This window comes from Drosophila sulfurigaster, chromosome X, assembly GCF_023558435.1.
Source record: "Drosophila sulfurigaster albostrigata strain 15112-1811.04 chromosome X, ASM2355843v2, whole genome shotgun sequence".
In the NCBI taxonomy this organism is placed as follows: Eukaryota; Metazoa; Arthropoda; class Insecta; order Diptera; family Drosophilidae; genus Drosophila; species Drosophila sulfurigaster.
Genome location: NC_084885.1, coordinates 8,638,004 through 8,653,654, shown reverse-complemented (window position 1 = coordinate 8,653,654; position 15,651 = coordinate 8,638,004). Strand labels below are relative to the sequence as shown.

The following is a 15,651-nucleotide window of genomic DNA, read 5'->3' as shown; positions in this document are numbered from 1 at the left end:
TTGGCCAATTACATCAAGGAACTTGCGGGGCGGGAACATATGTATATATGCGATGTGATATATGATATGATATTAAGTGACTTAAATGTATGTATGTAATGTGATGTGATGTGAATATGATATGAATGATTAGCAAGCGTTTTGGGCCAAACGCCATTAAATGACAAAAAATTATTCAAGTAGAAAAATGCTTTCACTTTATTTACAACGTGTGTGTAGAGATATATGTATATATATAAAATATATGGTAAATGTTTATCAAATATCAAGTAGCTATATCTGTCTTTATTTGCTTTACGTTTACGTTTTCGTTTTTGTTTCGTTTTATTAATCTAAATTAATATGAGTAAATTATTCGACATTTCATTATTTTCGTTTTCTGTCTTTTTCTTTTGTGTTGAGTGTGCGCTGCATAAATTCGCTAAATTAATATAACAACATAAAAATTCGGTAATTCGAGTTTCGATTTCGTTTTGAATACTTTTAAGAAGAGTAATATTTCTGGTTTGTTTTTTGGGTGGTTTGTTGGAGGCATTAAGGGGATGGTGGGGGAGACAAACTTAATGGCAAATTATATTCTGATCCGTATAAAAATGTTCAAATATTTATACATTACATACATACAAAGTAATTGAGCAGTAGTATTTTTGTTACTTTCGTTTTTCGTTTCTTTTTTGTTGTAAATGCAATACATATTTCCAATGCCATCATGATTTTCATTTACCTTCATCATCATCACACATATGCGCCCTTATAATCTTACTACATATACTCATATATATATATATGTATATATTACATATATACACTATCTAGCTAGCCCTTATAGATGTGGTACATATGCGTGTGTATATATATTTCCACGTTCTATGATATTGTACAGTCGCAGCACATGAGTGAATAATAGAGACATTTAACCACCTTCTCATCATCATCAGCATTGCTATCATATTTCTCTTTAATCTTGCTGGGGCCACCATCCAATTGATCGGACACCTTACTCTCCAGATGCTTCTTCGATTTCTTGCGCTTGTTCTTGTGCATCAGTTCGCTACACGTGCGCTGCTGCACCATATCATCGATCCATTCGAAATCTGTGTTCACCTGTGACTTACTAAAACTGGTAATGCTTTCAATTGAATTGATGTCATCCTAAAAAAGAAACACAAAGACAAATCAATAAACCGTTATATATAGATAGTGCGAAGGAGAGAGAGAGAGAGAGGAGAGATCGGTGTGGCGCAAACCTGATTGTTATTGTGGTTCCTGTATCTGCTGCCTTTCTGTGGCGACGCATTCTGTGAGTTGCTGCTGCTGTTGTTGTTGTTGTTGATTTGTACCTGACTGTTACTGTTCGCCTTTCGATTGGTCAACGGCGATGATGAGTTTGTTGTTATCGATGCTGTCGTGCCCGCCGAGCTGTTCAATACAACCGCCGATGTCGATAAGTCTGTTGGATCGCCAATCGATGGCACCTTTGGAAAGTCATCGGGAATGACATTGTGATGCTAAAAAACAAGAATTGGTTAATTTATGAGCTCTAATACAGTCAGCGTTGCCAATTTAGCTATTTCCCCGCTAGATCTAACGGTTTTCAAAAGCAAAATGCGGGATAAATTGAAAACTAGCGGCTAGCGGGAAATATAGCTATTTTCAAAACAAAACTGATGGAACTTTAGTTTTTTAAAAATATTTGGTACTTTTGTGTATTTTTATGTTTTACTATGCCACACTTTAAAACCTTGCAGTATTTTTGCATTGCAGTGGTAAAAAACATCGATATGCCAAAAGATTTTTGCATTTTTATCGATTTATAGTTTTTACTAGTTACTATTATTACTACTATATATACATGACCATCTGTGTATTTCACAATTTCCAAAACGATCGTGTGGGGCAGTTAAAATGCGCAAGACTTATAAACCCCTTCTTTAAGAATTGGTTAGCTCTAGATGCAGACGATGATCTAAAATGCTTTTGAAAATATTGCAAATGTACCATTAATGCGAAACTTAGTAATTTGCAAGCACATGCCAAGACAAACAACCATAAGTCTTCGTCATCTGCGTTTTCACAGACGAACAAAATAACGTTTGTTCCGACTGTCTCTAAAAAAACGACGCATTCATTGGTCAGCCCCATTGACCATTTGGGATTGTTGTGAGGGAACAATTTTCACAGAATAAAGTGCACCAGAATAGGGCATGATTGATGAAATTTACTACTCAAAAATACTTAATAAAAAAATCCAATTAATAAAAATATTGTTTTACTAACGTAGCTTTATGTTTTAGCTATCATCCTAATTTTCTGGCGGTTTCTAGCGTTTTTCATATGTTACTTTAGCTATTTTATGAGCAAAAGAATTGGCAACACTGAATACAGTTGTTGCCGTTGCTGACAACTTACCAAATCTGGTATTTCAACTGTGGTGACAATAATTGGCGATGTCATTGGCTGTGTTGAGGCTGTCGATGGAGCCAGCTCCGAGAGTGGACTGTTTAAATTTGGCGAGATGGCAGCAACTGGAGTTGTTGGCAGTGTGGCGCATTCTGTGATTGCCAGCGAATCGGTGGAAGTTACAATCATTTCCAGATGCTGTTGCTGATGCTCGTTGTTGCACTTCACATTCTTCACCAGCGTCGATGACATGTTGGCGGTGGCGCCCAATGTGGCCAATGATGAGGTCGAAGCACCGTTATTACTTTCCGTTGGCGATGGCCTATAATAATCCATTTTTATAAAATATATATTAATATAAGTATACGTATGTATAAATTTGTGTGTTGACAGTCGCTTTTGATTTTGATTACATACGATTAACAGAAAACAGTTTTAGTTTTGCATCGCCTACCTCGCTCTAACTCTAATTTAGCTCATTCCACTTCAACTCTGTCTCGCTCTCACGCTCTCTCTATCTCTTGTGTGTGTGTTTTATAGATCATAGTTGCTTACTGCAAAAATACTCACAAGTCAATCAGCTCAGTTTGAGCCCTGCTGCCGCCCAGTGTCCATACTTCGCTTTTCTTTTGGCTGGGCGAATACGAGACATGTTTATTGGTCGAACTGTATCGACCTTTTGGATGATGGCTTTTTCTTCCCGGTATCCACAACATTCGCAGACCAGACGACTTTTTCTTCGACGAGTTCGAAGCCATCTGTAAATCGGAACGTGTCGCCGTTTCAATACATTACACACGCACCCACACATGCATGTACATGAGCTTGTGTGTGTGTATTTATAGCGAACTGTGTTTTTTTGCTTGGCACGTGCTGCTGTTCTACGTTCTTTTGATTCAAGCTAATCCATTCATTAAGTAATTGCAATATTTATATATACAAGCAAATAGCAGCGCAACTTCCACACTTGAGCATATATTTGCTCATATCTGGGCTTTGTCAATGTTTTCTTTAATGTTTTTGCAATTGTTTCAACGCAAGCAAATATTAGTACGTACATACAGATGAAGGTGTGTGTTTCTGTGAGCATGAGTAGGAGTGTGTAAATGTGTGTGCTATCTGACATTGTTGACAGTTGAATGGATTAAATGTTGACAACAAGCAATGAACGACATGTAATTTGCTAATAAGCAGGTTTTTGCCCAATCACATTAGAACATACATAACTATACTACATTGTTGCATTAGTTTATCCTTCACCCAGTTACAAGTCTCATCAAACCCGACGACCTTAATATAATTCAGTGCAAATTTAACTTTTACCCAAATAAGCCAGGTTTCACGCACGCACACTATCAAAAGTGCGTAAGTTTCTTTGCATGCGATTGCGTGTATGTGTGAGTGTTTTGTGCTTGACGTGAGTGTGTGTGTGTGAAGTGGTTGTGAACTCGTTCACCATACACAATATGTTTATTTAAATACAAAATGAAAGAAAAGTTTTGCGAATTATTGTCACTTACCTTAAATAATGGAGCTGGCCTGTGCTAGATATTGATAGTGTGCTTTTATGCTTGTTAATGTTGTCGTCTATGCAGATCAAATAAATATGCAAACGTATATTTATGCATGTACAACAACAACAATTCGTTTGCTTTCATCCGAAGTTTTCGTGTCAAAAAAATGTATGTGTTGTTTTCTTTTCGTTTTTATGGCGGAGCCGTTTATAAATTTAGCCGAGATTCGCTTGTCTGCGCATTGGACGGATTTGATTAATATAGACAAAACAAAAAAATCAAAACAAATGAGTTCACAAAATTATTGGGAGGAGTTGTTTTTTGTAATTAGAATTTGTAAAAATCACAAATATACAGCACGTTAGTGATGTCAAAACACTGTATTAAAATTTTTGATATTTAAGACATCGATGTATCGATTGTGCATATCATCATATCCAGTCTATCGATTTAAATCCGTTGATCTACGACAGGCTGGCAGCAGCGACGGCTGTTACCTGAAAGCGAAAATCGAAATTACGTTTTTGTCGCACGCAAAACACGATAACAGCGCAGTGAGCAACAGCTGATGGGAGCAATGTGACCAGCCAGCTGTAAGTTGAATAATGTCATAAATAAATTGTAGCTCCTTTGCGTTGCGGTGAGATATGACGTATACGCTCTTCTCACATATGTACATACATATCAATTAAGAGTTCTAATTATGAGACATAAACACACACGCAGACAATTCCTCTTAGCCATCTAATCGCAAAGCAAAATGAACGAACGTGTACAAATACTCAACACACGCACACACACATGTATGCAAATATGTGGTTTGTTTTTTTGTTGGTCTGCAAGTGAAACTCACAGATCTAAATATATAACAAATATATTCCCGAGAGCGGCACAGAATTATCGGAAACAAGCATGAGCATGTAATATACGGGCCAGCTTCGAGCCCAGTCTCCCCGTGTGTTCGTTCGTGCTGCACTCAGCTATCCGTTGTTCGCGTCTCGACGTTGTAGGTAAGTTCAGTTATGTCTATATCTACATATATATATTCTTTTTTTTCCTTTTTTGTATTATTAACTAAATATTGGTTAACTAAATAAACTATCGAAGTAAATTTTTAAAGCGGAAATGCGATTGCTGCGTAAGGAATACCTAATGTGCATTGCAGGACTACATTTGTACATTTGTATATGTATGCATGTGTGTGTTTGTTTCGGTGTATAAGTGCATTACCATCTCTCCAAACTTTCGCTGTTCACAAGTTGTGTAGGAAAGAATGGGCACATGTACATATCCATCTACATATGTATGTGTGTGTGTGCAAGTGTGGACAAGCGGTCATTGTGATGTTGGTGGGGTGTGGGTGGACGGAAGGGATAGCTAGATAGACGGATGATAGAGAATAATGAGAGAGATAGAGAGAACGCACAGAACGGACTCGGACCCGGCGCGCACGCTTTTCTCTCACTGCTGCCGCCGCCATCGCCGCCGATTCATCAGCGCAAATTTATTTTTGGAGCTCTGGCAAAGCAGCGACATTTTTATTTAGACTTGGAATTTGTTTTTTGATGTTTTCTACGACATTAACATAGAATTCGACAACTTCTACAACATCTCAGCACAGTATCTGCAACTGTTGCAGCTGCAAATCAACGACGTTGTCGATGTAAGCGCAATCAGCTAATTCAAATTCAACTCAATTACTCTTTTTTAACGTATATACTCGATACCTTACACACATGCATGCATATCTATAAGTACTTTATACATACACACTAATACATGTCTATATAGGCATATTTTTGCGAGACAACATCGCATTATTTTTATACACTTTTTTTTCGGGTAACATACTACAATTTTTTTTTTAGTGTTAATTTGTCGTTAATTATATAACAGCGAATATATAGCGAAATTGTTTTGTTTTCATTTTGTTGGCGAACAGCATTTCTCATCCTTGAAGGCAGCAGCAGGATACAAGATCAGCCGCGATCATGGACCCGGAAGCGTTTTTGGATGTGGCCAATCAGGTCATCAAACTGAAAATGTTTCCGTTTTTCGACATTGCGCACAGTTTACTTGCCGCGCTGGCCGTGCGCGAGGATTTGGGCGCCAACGCTCAGGCCTTCTCCCGGAAGCATCCGCTCGCCTGCTGGCTCTCCACAATGCTGGTCATCTTTGCCGGCGGCATGGTGGCCAACGGTCTGCTCGGCGAGCCCATTCTGGCGCCTCTGAAAAACACCGGACAGCTCTTTGTGGGCACAGCCGTATGGTAAGCAAGGAAACATTCTCTTTTCTTGTGTTTTCGATAAGCACTGATTGCAATTCATGCTATGGTTTGTGTCTTAACTTTCTTAAAGAAGAAATCTTAAAATCTTGAAATTTCAATTTATTTGTTTATATTAGTAAACTTATGCTTACAAAACTTAATTTTACTAGAAATGGAAAGGAATTTTTACTTTCGGTCTCAGTATTTGAATTTTATTTAAAGACTACTGCTATTTTATTGTTTAGTTAATATATACCTATTTACCAACTTATGTGCAGACCCTACACATTAGTTATGTATTTTGTAATTTTCTTGTAAAGAAAGTTTGCGATCTGAAATTGTATGAAAGTATTTATAAACTCATGTTGCCCTTTCTTTTAGGTACATTGTTTTTTATACACCCTTCGACATTGGCTATAAAGTGGCCAAGTTTCTGCCTGTAAAGATCGTGGCCAGCGCCATGAAGGAGATCTATCGTGCCAAGAAAGTGTATGACGGTGTCGGACATGCGGCCAAATTATATCCCAATGCCTGGATCATCATGATCATCATTGGCACACTGAAGGGCAATGGCGCCGGCTTCACCAAGCTGATTGAGCGTCTCATTCGCGGCGCTTGGACACCAACCGCCATGGAGTTTATGCAGCCATCCTTGTAAGCCAATTGCCTACCAAAGTAAAAGATAGTTTCTTAAAATTTTCCATTTCATTCACTTTGCAGCTATACAAAGGCATCGTTGCTGGCTTCGATTATCTTTGTGCTTGACAAAAAGACGGATTGGATCTCAGCGCCACACGCTTTAGTTTACTTTGGCATTGTCATATTCTTGGTGTACTTCAAGCTGTCGTCGATCCTCTTGGGCATACACGATCCCTTCCTGCCATTGGAGAACCTGTGCTGTGCCATCTTCTTTGGCGGCATTTGGGATAGCTTGGCCAAGATCTTGGGCCGTGGCCAGGCCAAGGATGGCGATAGTAAAGACGTTAAGAAAAGCAACTAACTAGCTAACACAACAACAGCAAAACACTGACTACTAATTTTCCGAAATTAGTTCATTTTAACTACATTTTTTTATTATTTGTAATTATCGCGCTGCCAACCAAAGCAACAATTTTGTATTGTTATTCGAACGAACAACGCCCGTTTTTTGTTACCATGTATCGTATCATTTGACAAGTCCTTTTTGAATGTAATCCCGTCAAGACGCTATAGTGAGTATCCTTCCTGTATAATTTGTAATATTAGTAATTTGCATCAGTTTTAATCATGAGCAACAAGTGGGTGTGTCTGCTTATGCTTGACTCTGATAAAAAGTATTGTTCTTAGCTCTTATTTTGTATACTTATTATTTGACTTGACATCAGACATCATAGGACGACGAGTAATTAAATTTACGATTTTACTTATCTACACAATTTGCTCAACTTTTATGTTTTTATTTTTATTTTTTGTAATTCTTCGGCAACGTCGAAGGCTCGCCTATAAACGCTCAATTTTATATTTACATTATTGTATATTTAAATGAATCTGTTTTTTTTTTTGTTTACTTTGTGTGTAAATATTACATAGTCAATGCAATTTTTTGTTTAAAAAAAAGTGTTGCAACGAGTCATAATTTTAAGAAGTTGGAACACAACATACAAAAACTTTTTTTTAGTTAGTTACAAATGAGAAAGAAAAGAAAACATATTATAATTAAACACGCATTCATGCAATTGACGACGATCCTCTGTATGAGTTACTAATAATGATCATTGGTTGCAATAAAAATAAAACAAAAAACAAACGAAAACTACGTGAACTTTGAATTTGCTTACCATGGATTCGAGTGAGACGGAAAAAAGGAAAACGCATTAAAAGAGTGTTGATATCGAGTGTATAGAATATATTTATATATATATAATATATACGTATATGAAAAATTTGATAACTGGACTCTTTACACATACATGATGGACTTAAATATACGGTTTTGTACTTAGAATGCTATATAATTGTTTGCTATAGAGTGGTGTAATTGTGCTTACAGTGAACTGCAAATAACAAAAGGGAAGAAAGAGAATAAAAGAGATTAACACATCGACATCGATCGAAATGTATAATTTCATGCCATACCAATGAATTCAGAAACAGGATCGTTATCGCCCTCGCCACGCATAGTTCCGGTGATCTCCTCGTTCTCGACCATGGGCAGAAAGAGTTGCACAAATTCAGGGGAATATGGATGCGTTATTGTCTCAAGCACTTCGGTAACAAAATAACGTATCAACGAGATGTCCGTGTCCTCGATGGCACAGCATTGTTTAATATAGCGAAGCACGGGCACAACACACCCCCGTGTCAGCAGATTGACCATGCGATCCAATATCATCTTCTTCATCTCCAGCTGCACAAGTATCTCCAGCTCATCCTGTTTCGATTCAAATAAGCGAATCAATAGAAATAAAATTTGCTGCTGCAACGTTGGATGCACGCCTGCCACCTCGTCCAGCACAGCCAAATGCGTGGGACAGCTGTCGGTGGAGAGCTTAAAATACGATGGTTCCATCACCACATTCTCAATCCAACGTATCACACCAACACCCACAACGGGATATCTGCAAGACAATGGAGAAAGGATTACTGTCAAGTACTTTCAAGCACATGCAATGCTTACTTAATGCAATTGTAGAGCGTCTGCAGTTCGGCAATCAATTCCGTTGAGCCCTGATCCACAATGCAGATGGCGTGCGCCTTCTCGATAGCCTGTATGGTGCTCTTCAGCTCGTCCTTGTTGAGCAGCCGATCCGTTAGCGGTCGCTTCTTTGCCGGCTGATCGATAACGGACGATGCGTATGCCAGCAGAAAGACATATTTTGGCTTGTGTTCGGGATTGATTTTAACGCTTGCCCGGAACAAGGCATCGACCAGCAGCTCGAGGAATTGTGGATTGCGTATGAGGTCAATTGGTGGCGGATCAGAACCCGAATAGTTGCGAAACAGCACCGTAATGTCAGCCGGATTCAAGGTATTGCGTGTTAACATTGAGGTAAGCGCTTGACATGCCTGCGGATAGACAGCCGAACCATTCAGAGCCATCGTTATGGGAGTCACATTTTGATTGCTAGAATAAAAGAATATAGGTTAGTGATAAGTTGGGATTCAACCGGACGAGCGAAGCATTACTTTTGCAGTGCGTATTTGATGATCTCCTGTGACAATCGCTTCATGTTGAAGCCACCCTTCTGCTCCTGACTGAGCACCTGGATCAGAACCTGAGAATAAACATACGTGTGCTGGCCATGGCACACCATGCGAGCACACTCCTGTATCGCGCCGTGCACATCATCTGGATTGTTCAAGAACTTGACAATCGATGTCTTTAGCACACGCGAGAAGACTTCGATTTGCTGCGCTGCCGTCGAGATTGAGGTAATTTCACTTTGGAAGCCCGCGTCTGATATCAGTTTTATTGTAAAATTGAGCATAAGGCAATCGGGGTATTCTTCGGCCAAACGATATATCAACGAGCGCCACGTATAATGATCTATCATCTCCGTTAACCAATCTGGCGTCTCACCCTCCTCTGTGAATATCGTGTCAGCCTTCTTTGGATCGAAGGACTTGAGAATCATTTCCTTTAAATGATTCTCAACCATTGCCTGAACTTCAGTCACTTTGACGCCGGCTAATATCAACCATTCAGCCAGCAGATTGGCCATCTGGGCGACGGCTTTGTAGTTCTCCGACAACATGGAAATGACTTCTTCGGGCGAACCACCGGATTGGAAGTAACGCTTCAATTGCGTAAATATTCCCGGCTCCATTATGTAATCCGGTGTCAGGAATTTCTCCAGACATTCTTTAATTGTTTTCTGTGGATTATCCTCGTGCACTTCCTGCTGTACAGCAACAACGATAGCAACGGCAACAACAATATGAAATTGACAGTCGAGTTTATTGTTTTGATTGGCAATTGACGTAAACATTGAAAATAACAACAAACCTCGCCGCTTGCAGTTTGTTTTGCTCGGCCCTGCCAGCCGGAATCATCATATTCCACTTCCATGGTCGTTTTAAAAGCGGTGCATTCACGAAATCAACACTTATGCTTAATATTATTATTTTTATTTATAATAGGCACGTACAGACTAAATCGATAATTTATTGCTATCGATATGTACATTTTACGCGCAAATACCCGACATTTTCGCGGCTTATCGTACGATATAAATTCCCTCAACATCGTCATTGTACAGTACATAAAAATGCATAATACATTTTTGAAAAAAAATATTTTAAAATTTTTGCAACAATTTGTGATAGAAAAATAAAAAATAAACCTTTTATTCGAGTTTGTGTGTTGTATTTATATCGATAGCATATCGATTAAAAGTATCGCATGAATATCATCCCCCACTATTTATGGTGTTTTTTGGTATTGTTGTGCTGTGAACTGTACTTTACGCCAACGTAACCAGTTAATCGATGTTTCGAAATATCGAAAAGCAGTCGTGGGTGCGTCTGTAAACTTAACATAGTCTGTTAACTTTGCAGTTTTACAGTTACAAAAATGGCGCCGTTTTAAAAAAATATTTATTTACACAAGTTCATCTTAGGCTGCTAAGCTTTTCGGTACATTACTTTTCTTCGACTCGCGATTTTTACGTAGCGCCGGCTCCAAAAAACATATCATTCACTGCTTTCATAAGAAAATCGGGCACCAAACACGCGACCGTTGTGATTATAATATAAAGCCACATTGGAAGAGAGCTCAGGAATTGGTTGTAGACGTGATACAACGTATTGCCGCTGCCCAAATTGTAAAGGTAAGTGCTTAGCATAAATGCAATTATTGACAGCACAATGAATGCAAAATTCAAATAGCTCATGTAGTGCGATACCAAAAACACCTTAATATTTCCCACTAACACCAACACCATGATCAGCATCGTGCCAAAGGTAGAAAAGTCCGCCGTTTGTCCGTGCTTAAAAACGACGTTGTTGTCATACAAAACCCAATAGGCAAAGTAGAATATGATGAGCATTTGAAGAGCGCCGTTTAAAATCCATATTATAAATGTTTTCCAAGTGGTTAGCTGGTTGTGAGATATTCCCTTGTATAAGCCGGGGAATCTGAAATGTTAAAATAAGTAATAAGTAATGATTAGTGTGACCTGCGCCTCTAAAGGTCTGCGAATATAACGGATTTTTGCTCGTTTTTGGTAGTTATTTAACTTCAATGATAAATCTTAAGCTAGTTTTTAGAGCACTCACCTGAGCAAAGTGTTCTCACTATAGTGCTTGTCGGACATGGCCAAATAAGTGAAACTGAACGATATGTAGATAATGTCGAATAGCCACAGATACAAGTCATTATATACTGAGGTAGCTGAGAACAAATCGTACACCTGAAACAGCGCCATGCAGCCGGTGATGATGATGTTCTTATAGCAATAGAAGAGCACGAGGAATGCCAAACGTTCCGTATTATAATGGCCATGGACGAGCAGCAAACGCTGCAGCATATCAAACTTGGCAATGGCGTAGTCGGCACTTCTGGCCGCCTGTTTGCCCTCTCTACCCGGAATGCCGATGCCAATGTGCGCCTCCTGTATCATGGACACATCGTTGGCGCCATCACCAATGGCGGCCGTGATGTGTTTGCCCGACTTCTTGATCAGCATGACAATCTCGCTCTTCTGCAGCGGACTCAATCGACAGCAGAGTACCGCCTTGCATCGAAGCGCCAGGTCGGCAAACTCTTTGGGCATATGCATTAACAAGGCAGCCACAGTGATGCCATCGATGACTAGAGCTGTGGGCAGTTTCTTACCATCACTGTTCAGGCTATTCTCTATCTGCTTGAGTCGAGCGGACAGTTCCGCGGGATCGGTGAGGTTGATGAGAAAATGTACCTCGGCGGCGGGAGGAATGTGCTTGCAGGCCATGCCAATGTTGAAAGCAGTCTCTACTTTGTCACCTGTTAGTACCCAAATCTTGACGCCAGCTTCCTGCAAAGCAACTAACGTCTGATCCACATTGTCCTGCAGTGCATCCTCCAAGGCGGTGGCACCCAATAGATCAAGTTCTGCAAGTAAAAAAAGCGTTAAAACATCAGCCATAACCAATTGTCTCCTTCTGTCCTGCTGTTCGCTTGTTTAAGTATTTACATCTTAGTCTATTATATGATTGTTACTGGTAAGATCGTTTTATAATATTGTGGTTCCCTAGAACCGTTTGCTTACCCACTTCAATAGTCTCATAGCACTGATCAATCAGTTCCTTGCGATTAGTTAGTTGTATATTGGCATTATTCAACGCAGCCACAAATGCCGCATATTCACTCTCGGTCAGCATTCGTCGGGCCACGGCCAGTGTGCGTAATCCTTCCTTGGCGTACTCTGTGATCTGTTCATCAACCTGGGCGATTTGTGCTGACTTTTTGCATCTGGGTAGAATGGATGTTTCGGCACCTTTGCTATAAAGCCACAGCACATCGTTCTCATCGCGCATAATGACGCTCATGCGTTTCCTATCCGAGCTAAATTCAAGCACTTGCAGACGCTCGTATTGGAATTCCTGAACATCGCTGCTGCCCTGCTTGAGGATATTTAAATGCAACGTATTGTTGTCGATGCTCTTGAAGATCAGGCCCAAGCGTGCGCAGCCCTCTAAGATGGCCTTCTCATCGGGACTCGAAGCCTGATAGCGGCTAATAATATCACTGGTAATTAAACTATCGTGCTCGAATTGCTTTTCATCTGTTCCCTCGACGCTTGGCTCCAAAATGTCGACGGTATGGCATAGGGCAAGGGCTTCGAAGAAGTCCCGAACTTCGGGCTGTGAAAGATAATAATTGAAGGCATTGCACAGTGTAGTCAACTCATTATGTAGACTAAAAATAGTTTATATTAGTTTGTGGTTGAAAAAAATATGTGGGATCATAGTGGATCATAGCTTTCAGTCTGTGTTCTAAATGAACTTGAGTTAAGTTTAAAGTTTCATATAATTCTGTTTCGTCATGTGACTTTTTAAGATACTGCTATCTGATTAGTTTGTTTCATGTAGAATTTTATTTAGATAGCTTCTAAAGTGAAAAAGTAATTCTGAAACTGTCGGAGAGTTGATAAAAATTCCATTCCATTCATGACTTACCTCCATGGTGTTTAGCTCTAAACGCTCTTCTGTGCTGGGACAATACAATCGGGTGTTTTCCAATTGATAGTTGCGACCGCCGGTGAAGCACTTGAGGAATATCATTTGGTTCTTGGTAAGCGTGCCAGTTTTATCCGAAAATAAAATGTTAATCTGCCCCAAATCCTCGTTCAAGTTGGAGGCATTAACGCCGCAAGGCTGATCGGTTTCCGCATCGTATAAGAACAGATCAGATTTCATGAAGAGGGCGCCAAAGACACGATACAACTCAATGTTCATGTACATCGAAATGGGCACCATATAGTTGAAGAGTATGAGAAAGGACAGAAAGTCCTCAAAGATTTGCCACACCGCATTATAATCGGGCAACTCACCCAAATAGTAGACAGCCGGATAAACATCGCGAGCCTTTTGCCTGCCAACAAGAAGAGTGTAAAAACCACTTCAAATTGTTTGCAAAAAGATATTCAACGCACCTCTCGATGAGATAGAGAATTAGGACAACCACAATCATGCCCACAATGAGGGCAATGATGAACTTGTTGATGTACTGTTCACTGGAAGCGGATTTGTTGCCCGTGTAGCGACTGTTTAGCTGCAGCTTCGTCGACATTCCCGTGTAGATGGCACAACCGATGACACGACCCTGACCTCGAATGCGAACGCCGCGCAGCAATAGATTCTCAATGGACAGCGGAATGGCATCTCTGGAGCTGGCGTCATCGAATTCGAGGCGACCATTGAAACTGTAGAGATCCGGCGTGGACTGCTCACAGACAATGCTGCCCAGCTGCTTGTCCAGCTCCAGCGAGACGTAATCATAATTGCTGGGCACAAAGACGGTCTTCAGATTCGTCTCGCCATCCAGATTGGCGGTGTTCACAAAGCACAGGCCTTCGGAGGCGCTGGAATGCAGCAGCACAAGATCACAGGGCACATCACTGGCGTTGTTGACGATCACCAGATCTCCGGGCGCAATGAATGCTGCATCGATGCAATGCTCCTTGCCCTGACGTATGACAGTAACTGTAAAAGAGAAGATACCTAGTTGAGGTGATATGTCGGATGGTTGGCAGGGTGCTTCACCTTTTGTGGTGTTGACGATTTTATCGCTTTTCGAACGCGCATAATCCTCGAGTCCCTCCTTCAAAGCGGTGACAATCATGACGAAGAGCAAAGGTAACAACGATGTCAATGGATCAATTGTATCATCTATAGGAATGCAAAAGTATTAGAAGTATTTAACGATTACAACAAATATTTATAATATTTACATACTGACGAAGAACGAGACAATCGTGATGATCAGAAAGTAAAAGTAAACTGCTCGTCGGAATTGCTCGTAAAAATTCAGAGGTATAAAGGTGAGCCAAGTGTATTTCGTAGTTCTCACACGATTCAGTGGCTTTCTAGTCTTATGCTGTTGTCCTTGGCTGATGGCGATGCGCAGAGGTGGCAGCTCCTTGCTGCGCTTCCCACTTGTTGTCATGTTGAGGCTGCCAACTTGCTGGTTTAGGTTTTAATTGCTTTCTGATGGGGGTCTATAAACAATTATGATGGATTATGGAGGGGCCAGCACACGAGTGTTATCTTGCCATGCTCAACGTCGACTGAAATTGGGTAAACACATTTTAAATTGGAAGTTCTCCATAGTCGATTATATAGTCTTGGTACTCATACTTAAGCCTAATCGTTTAATCAGTTAAGCGAACATCCTGTTCAGCAGTCGAAAGAGTGTGTTTGATTTACTTTCCTTGAAATCCCCAGAGTATTATCAACATACTATACCAATATATATATATATTTATATATATATGTTAATGCATCTATTATTGGAACTAATTGTAATACACTTTGTTTAGCAATCGAGTTGAAATACAAATATTGCCTGCATTTTGCATGATAATTGTTCTACATGTTGTCGTTTCAATAGATTAACATTAACGTTAGATTAGATATAGCAAATTCCCACTTATATAGCATATAGCAAAATTCTATATATGTGTAGAGCTGCTGTATATAGTAACTGGCAATATAATATTGCTGACCACTTCAGCACATACTTATTTATAAGTATTTTAGGCAAAGTGCCAGTAAGCAATTGTCGTGTTCTGGTCATTGACTTTGACTTCGACTTCGAACGCTACTTAGACTTGCAACAAGTGACGACATTATCTTTTGCAATCTATAGTAACTGAGCTTTGCGTTGAGCTACAGTTCTGTAGTTTTGTGGAGCAATTTCAAATGCTGTTTTATGATTTAGTACAACTTTTTTCCAACTTGAATTCCCTTTTTTGTATTTTTAGCCTTAAATAGCATTCTCAATCGTTATCA

The 15,651-nt window shown here is 39.8% G+C and overlaps 4 protein-coding genes across 10 annotated transcripts in view; 1 reads left to right on the top strand and 3 right to left on the bottom strand.

The window, feature by feature from the left end:
* Positions 1–654: 654 nt before the first annotated feature.
* Positions 655–4,302, bottom strand: LOC133848876 (GATA zinc finger domain-containing protein 12). 3 transcript variants are annotated; one of them, XM_062284605.1, is made up of 5 exons: positions 3,921–4,290; positions 2,971–3,158; positions 2,410–2,722; positions 1,248–1,508; positions 655–1,152 (listed from the first exon to the last, which is right to left on the bottom strand). In XM_062284605.1, exons 2-5 carry the CDS (start codon positions 3,156–3,158, stop codon positions 868–870), a joined length of 1,047 nt encoding a protein of 348 aa, XP_062140589.1. In that variant the 5' UTR covers positions 3,921–4,290; the 3' UTR covers positions 655–867. The 3 variants fall into 3 exon arrangements, with proteins under 3 accessions (XP_062140589.1, XP_062140590.1, XP_062140591.1); XM_062284606.1 differs by lacking the exon at positions 2,971–3,158 and having other exon boundaries at positions 3,921–4,287; XM_062284607.1 differs by lacking the exons at positions 655–1,152; positions 1,248–1,508 and adding an exon at positions 1,517–1,540 and having other exon boundaries at positions 2,377–2,722; positions 3,921–4,302.
* Positions 4,303–4,685: 383 nt separating this feature from the next.
* On the top strand, positions 4,686–7,975 carry LOC133848879 (trimeric intracellular cation channel type 1B.1). 2 transcript variants are annotated; one of them, XM_062284609.1, is made up of 4 exons: positions 4,686–4,924; positions 5,857–6,183; positions 6,562–6,834; positions 6,901–7,975. In XM_062284609.1, the coding sequence occupies exons 2-4, from the start codon at positions 5,906–5,908 to the stop codon at positions 7,178–7,180; spliced, it is 831 nt and encodes a 276-aa protein (XP_062140593.1). In that variant the 5' UTR covers positions 4,686–4,924; positions 5,857–5,905; the 3' UTR covers positions 7,181–7,975. The 2 variants fall into 2 exon arrangements, with proteins under 2 accessions (XP_062140593.1, XP_062140594.1); XM_062284610.1 differs by lacking the exon at positions 4,686–4,924 and adding an exon at positions 5,444–5,577.
* Positions 7,661–10,657, bottom strand: LOC133848870 (negative elongation factor D). Of its 2 annotated transcripts, none has more exons than XM_062284587.1 (5): positions 10,166–10,657; positions 9,346–10,061; positions 8,837–9,283; positions 8,296–8,777; positions 7,661–8,213 (listed from the first exon to the last, which is right to left on the bottom strand). In XM_062284587.1, the coding sequence occupies exons 1-5, from the start codon at positions 10,226–10,228 to the stop codon at positions 8,182–8,184; spliced, it is 1,740 nt and encodes a 579-aa protein (XP_062140571.1). In that variant the 5' UTR covers positions 10,229–10,657; the 3' UTR covers positions 7,661–8,181. The 2 variants fall into 2 exon arrangements, with proteins under 2 accessions (XP_062140571.1, XP_062140572.1); XM_062284588.1 differs by having other exon boundaries at positions 9,346–10,058.
* An 85-nt stretch (positions 10,658–10,742) lies between these two features.
* Positions 10,743–15,651, bottom strand: part of LOC133848866 (phospholipid-transporting ATPase IF) — a 25,940-nt gene continuing 21,031 nt past the window's right edge. Inside the window, exons 1-8 of one of the 3 annotated variants that reach the window (XM_062284582.1) lie at positions 14,998–15,104; positions 14,596–14,927; positions 14,404–14,529; positions 13,794–14,343; positions 13,318–13,732; positions 12,408–13,002; positions 11,437–12,250; positions 10,743–11,295 (exon numbers count right to left, since the gene is read on the bottom strand). In XM_062284582.1, coding sequence (XP_062140566.1) covers positions 10,824–11,295; positions 11,437–12,250; positions 12,408–13,002; positions 13,318–13,732; positions 13,794–14,343; positions 14,404–14,529; positions 14,596–14,806 — 3,183 coding nt within the window. In that variant the 5' untranslated portion in view covers positions 14,807–14,927; positions 14,998–15,104 and the 3' untranslated portion in view covers positions 10,743–10,823. Of the gene's footprint in view, positions 11,296–11,436; positions 12,251–12,407; positions 13,003–13,317; positions 13,733–13,793; positions 14,344–14,403; positions 14,530–14,591; positions 14,928–14,997; positions 15,105–15,651 lie in introns of those variants that run through there. The other 2 variants (XM_062284580.1, XM_062284583.1) reach the window with 2 other exon arrangements.

Bases quoted from the DNA above. Each gene is read 5' to 3' on its own strand.
- LOC133848876 (XM_062284605.1), bottom strand. From the start codon at position 3,158: ATGGCTTCGAACTCGTCGAAGAAAAAGTCGTCTGGTCTGCGAATGTTG. The intron at 2,723-2,970 runs GTGAGTATTTTT...GGATTATTATAG, and splicing joins CAAACTGAGCTGATTGACTT to GCCATCGCCAACGGAAAGTA. The intron at 1,153-1,247 runs GTTTGCGCCACA...TTTCTTTTTTAG, and splicing joins GGAACCACAATAACAATCAG to GATGACATCAATTCAATTGA.
- LOC133848879 (XM_062284609.1), top strand. From the start codon at position 5,906: ATGGACCCGGAAGCGTTTTTGGATGTGGCCAATCAGGTCATCAAACTG. The intron at 6,184-6,561 runs GTAAGCAAGGAA...CCTTTCTTTTAG, and splicing joins TTTGTGGGCACAGCCGTATG to GTACATTGTTTTTTATACAC. The intron at 6,835-6,900 runs GTAAGCCAATTG...TTCACTTTGCAG, and splicing joins GAGTTTATGCAGCCATCCTT to CTATACAAAGGCATCGTTGC.
- LOC133848870 (XM_062284587.1), bottom strand. From the start codon at position 10,228: ATGGAAGTGGAATATGATGATTCCGGCTGGCAGGGCCGAGCAAAACAA. The intron at 10,062-10,165 runs GTTTGTTGTTAT...GTTGCTGTACAG, and splicing joins AACAAACTGCAAGCGGCGAG to CAGGAAGTGCACGAGGATAA. The intron at 9,284-9,345 runs GTAATGCTTCGC...CTTTTATTCTAG, and splicing joins ATCAAATACGCACTGCAAAA to CAATCAAAATGTGACTCCCA.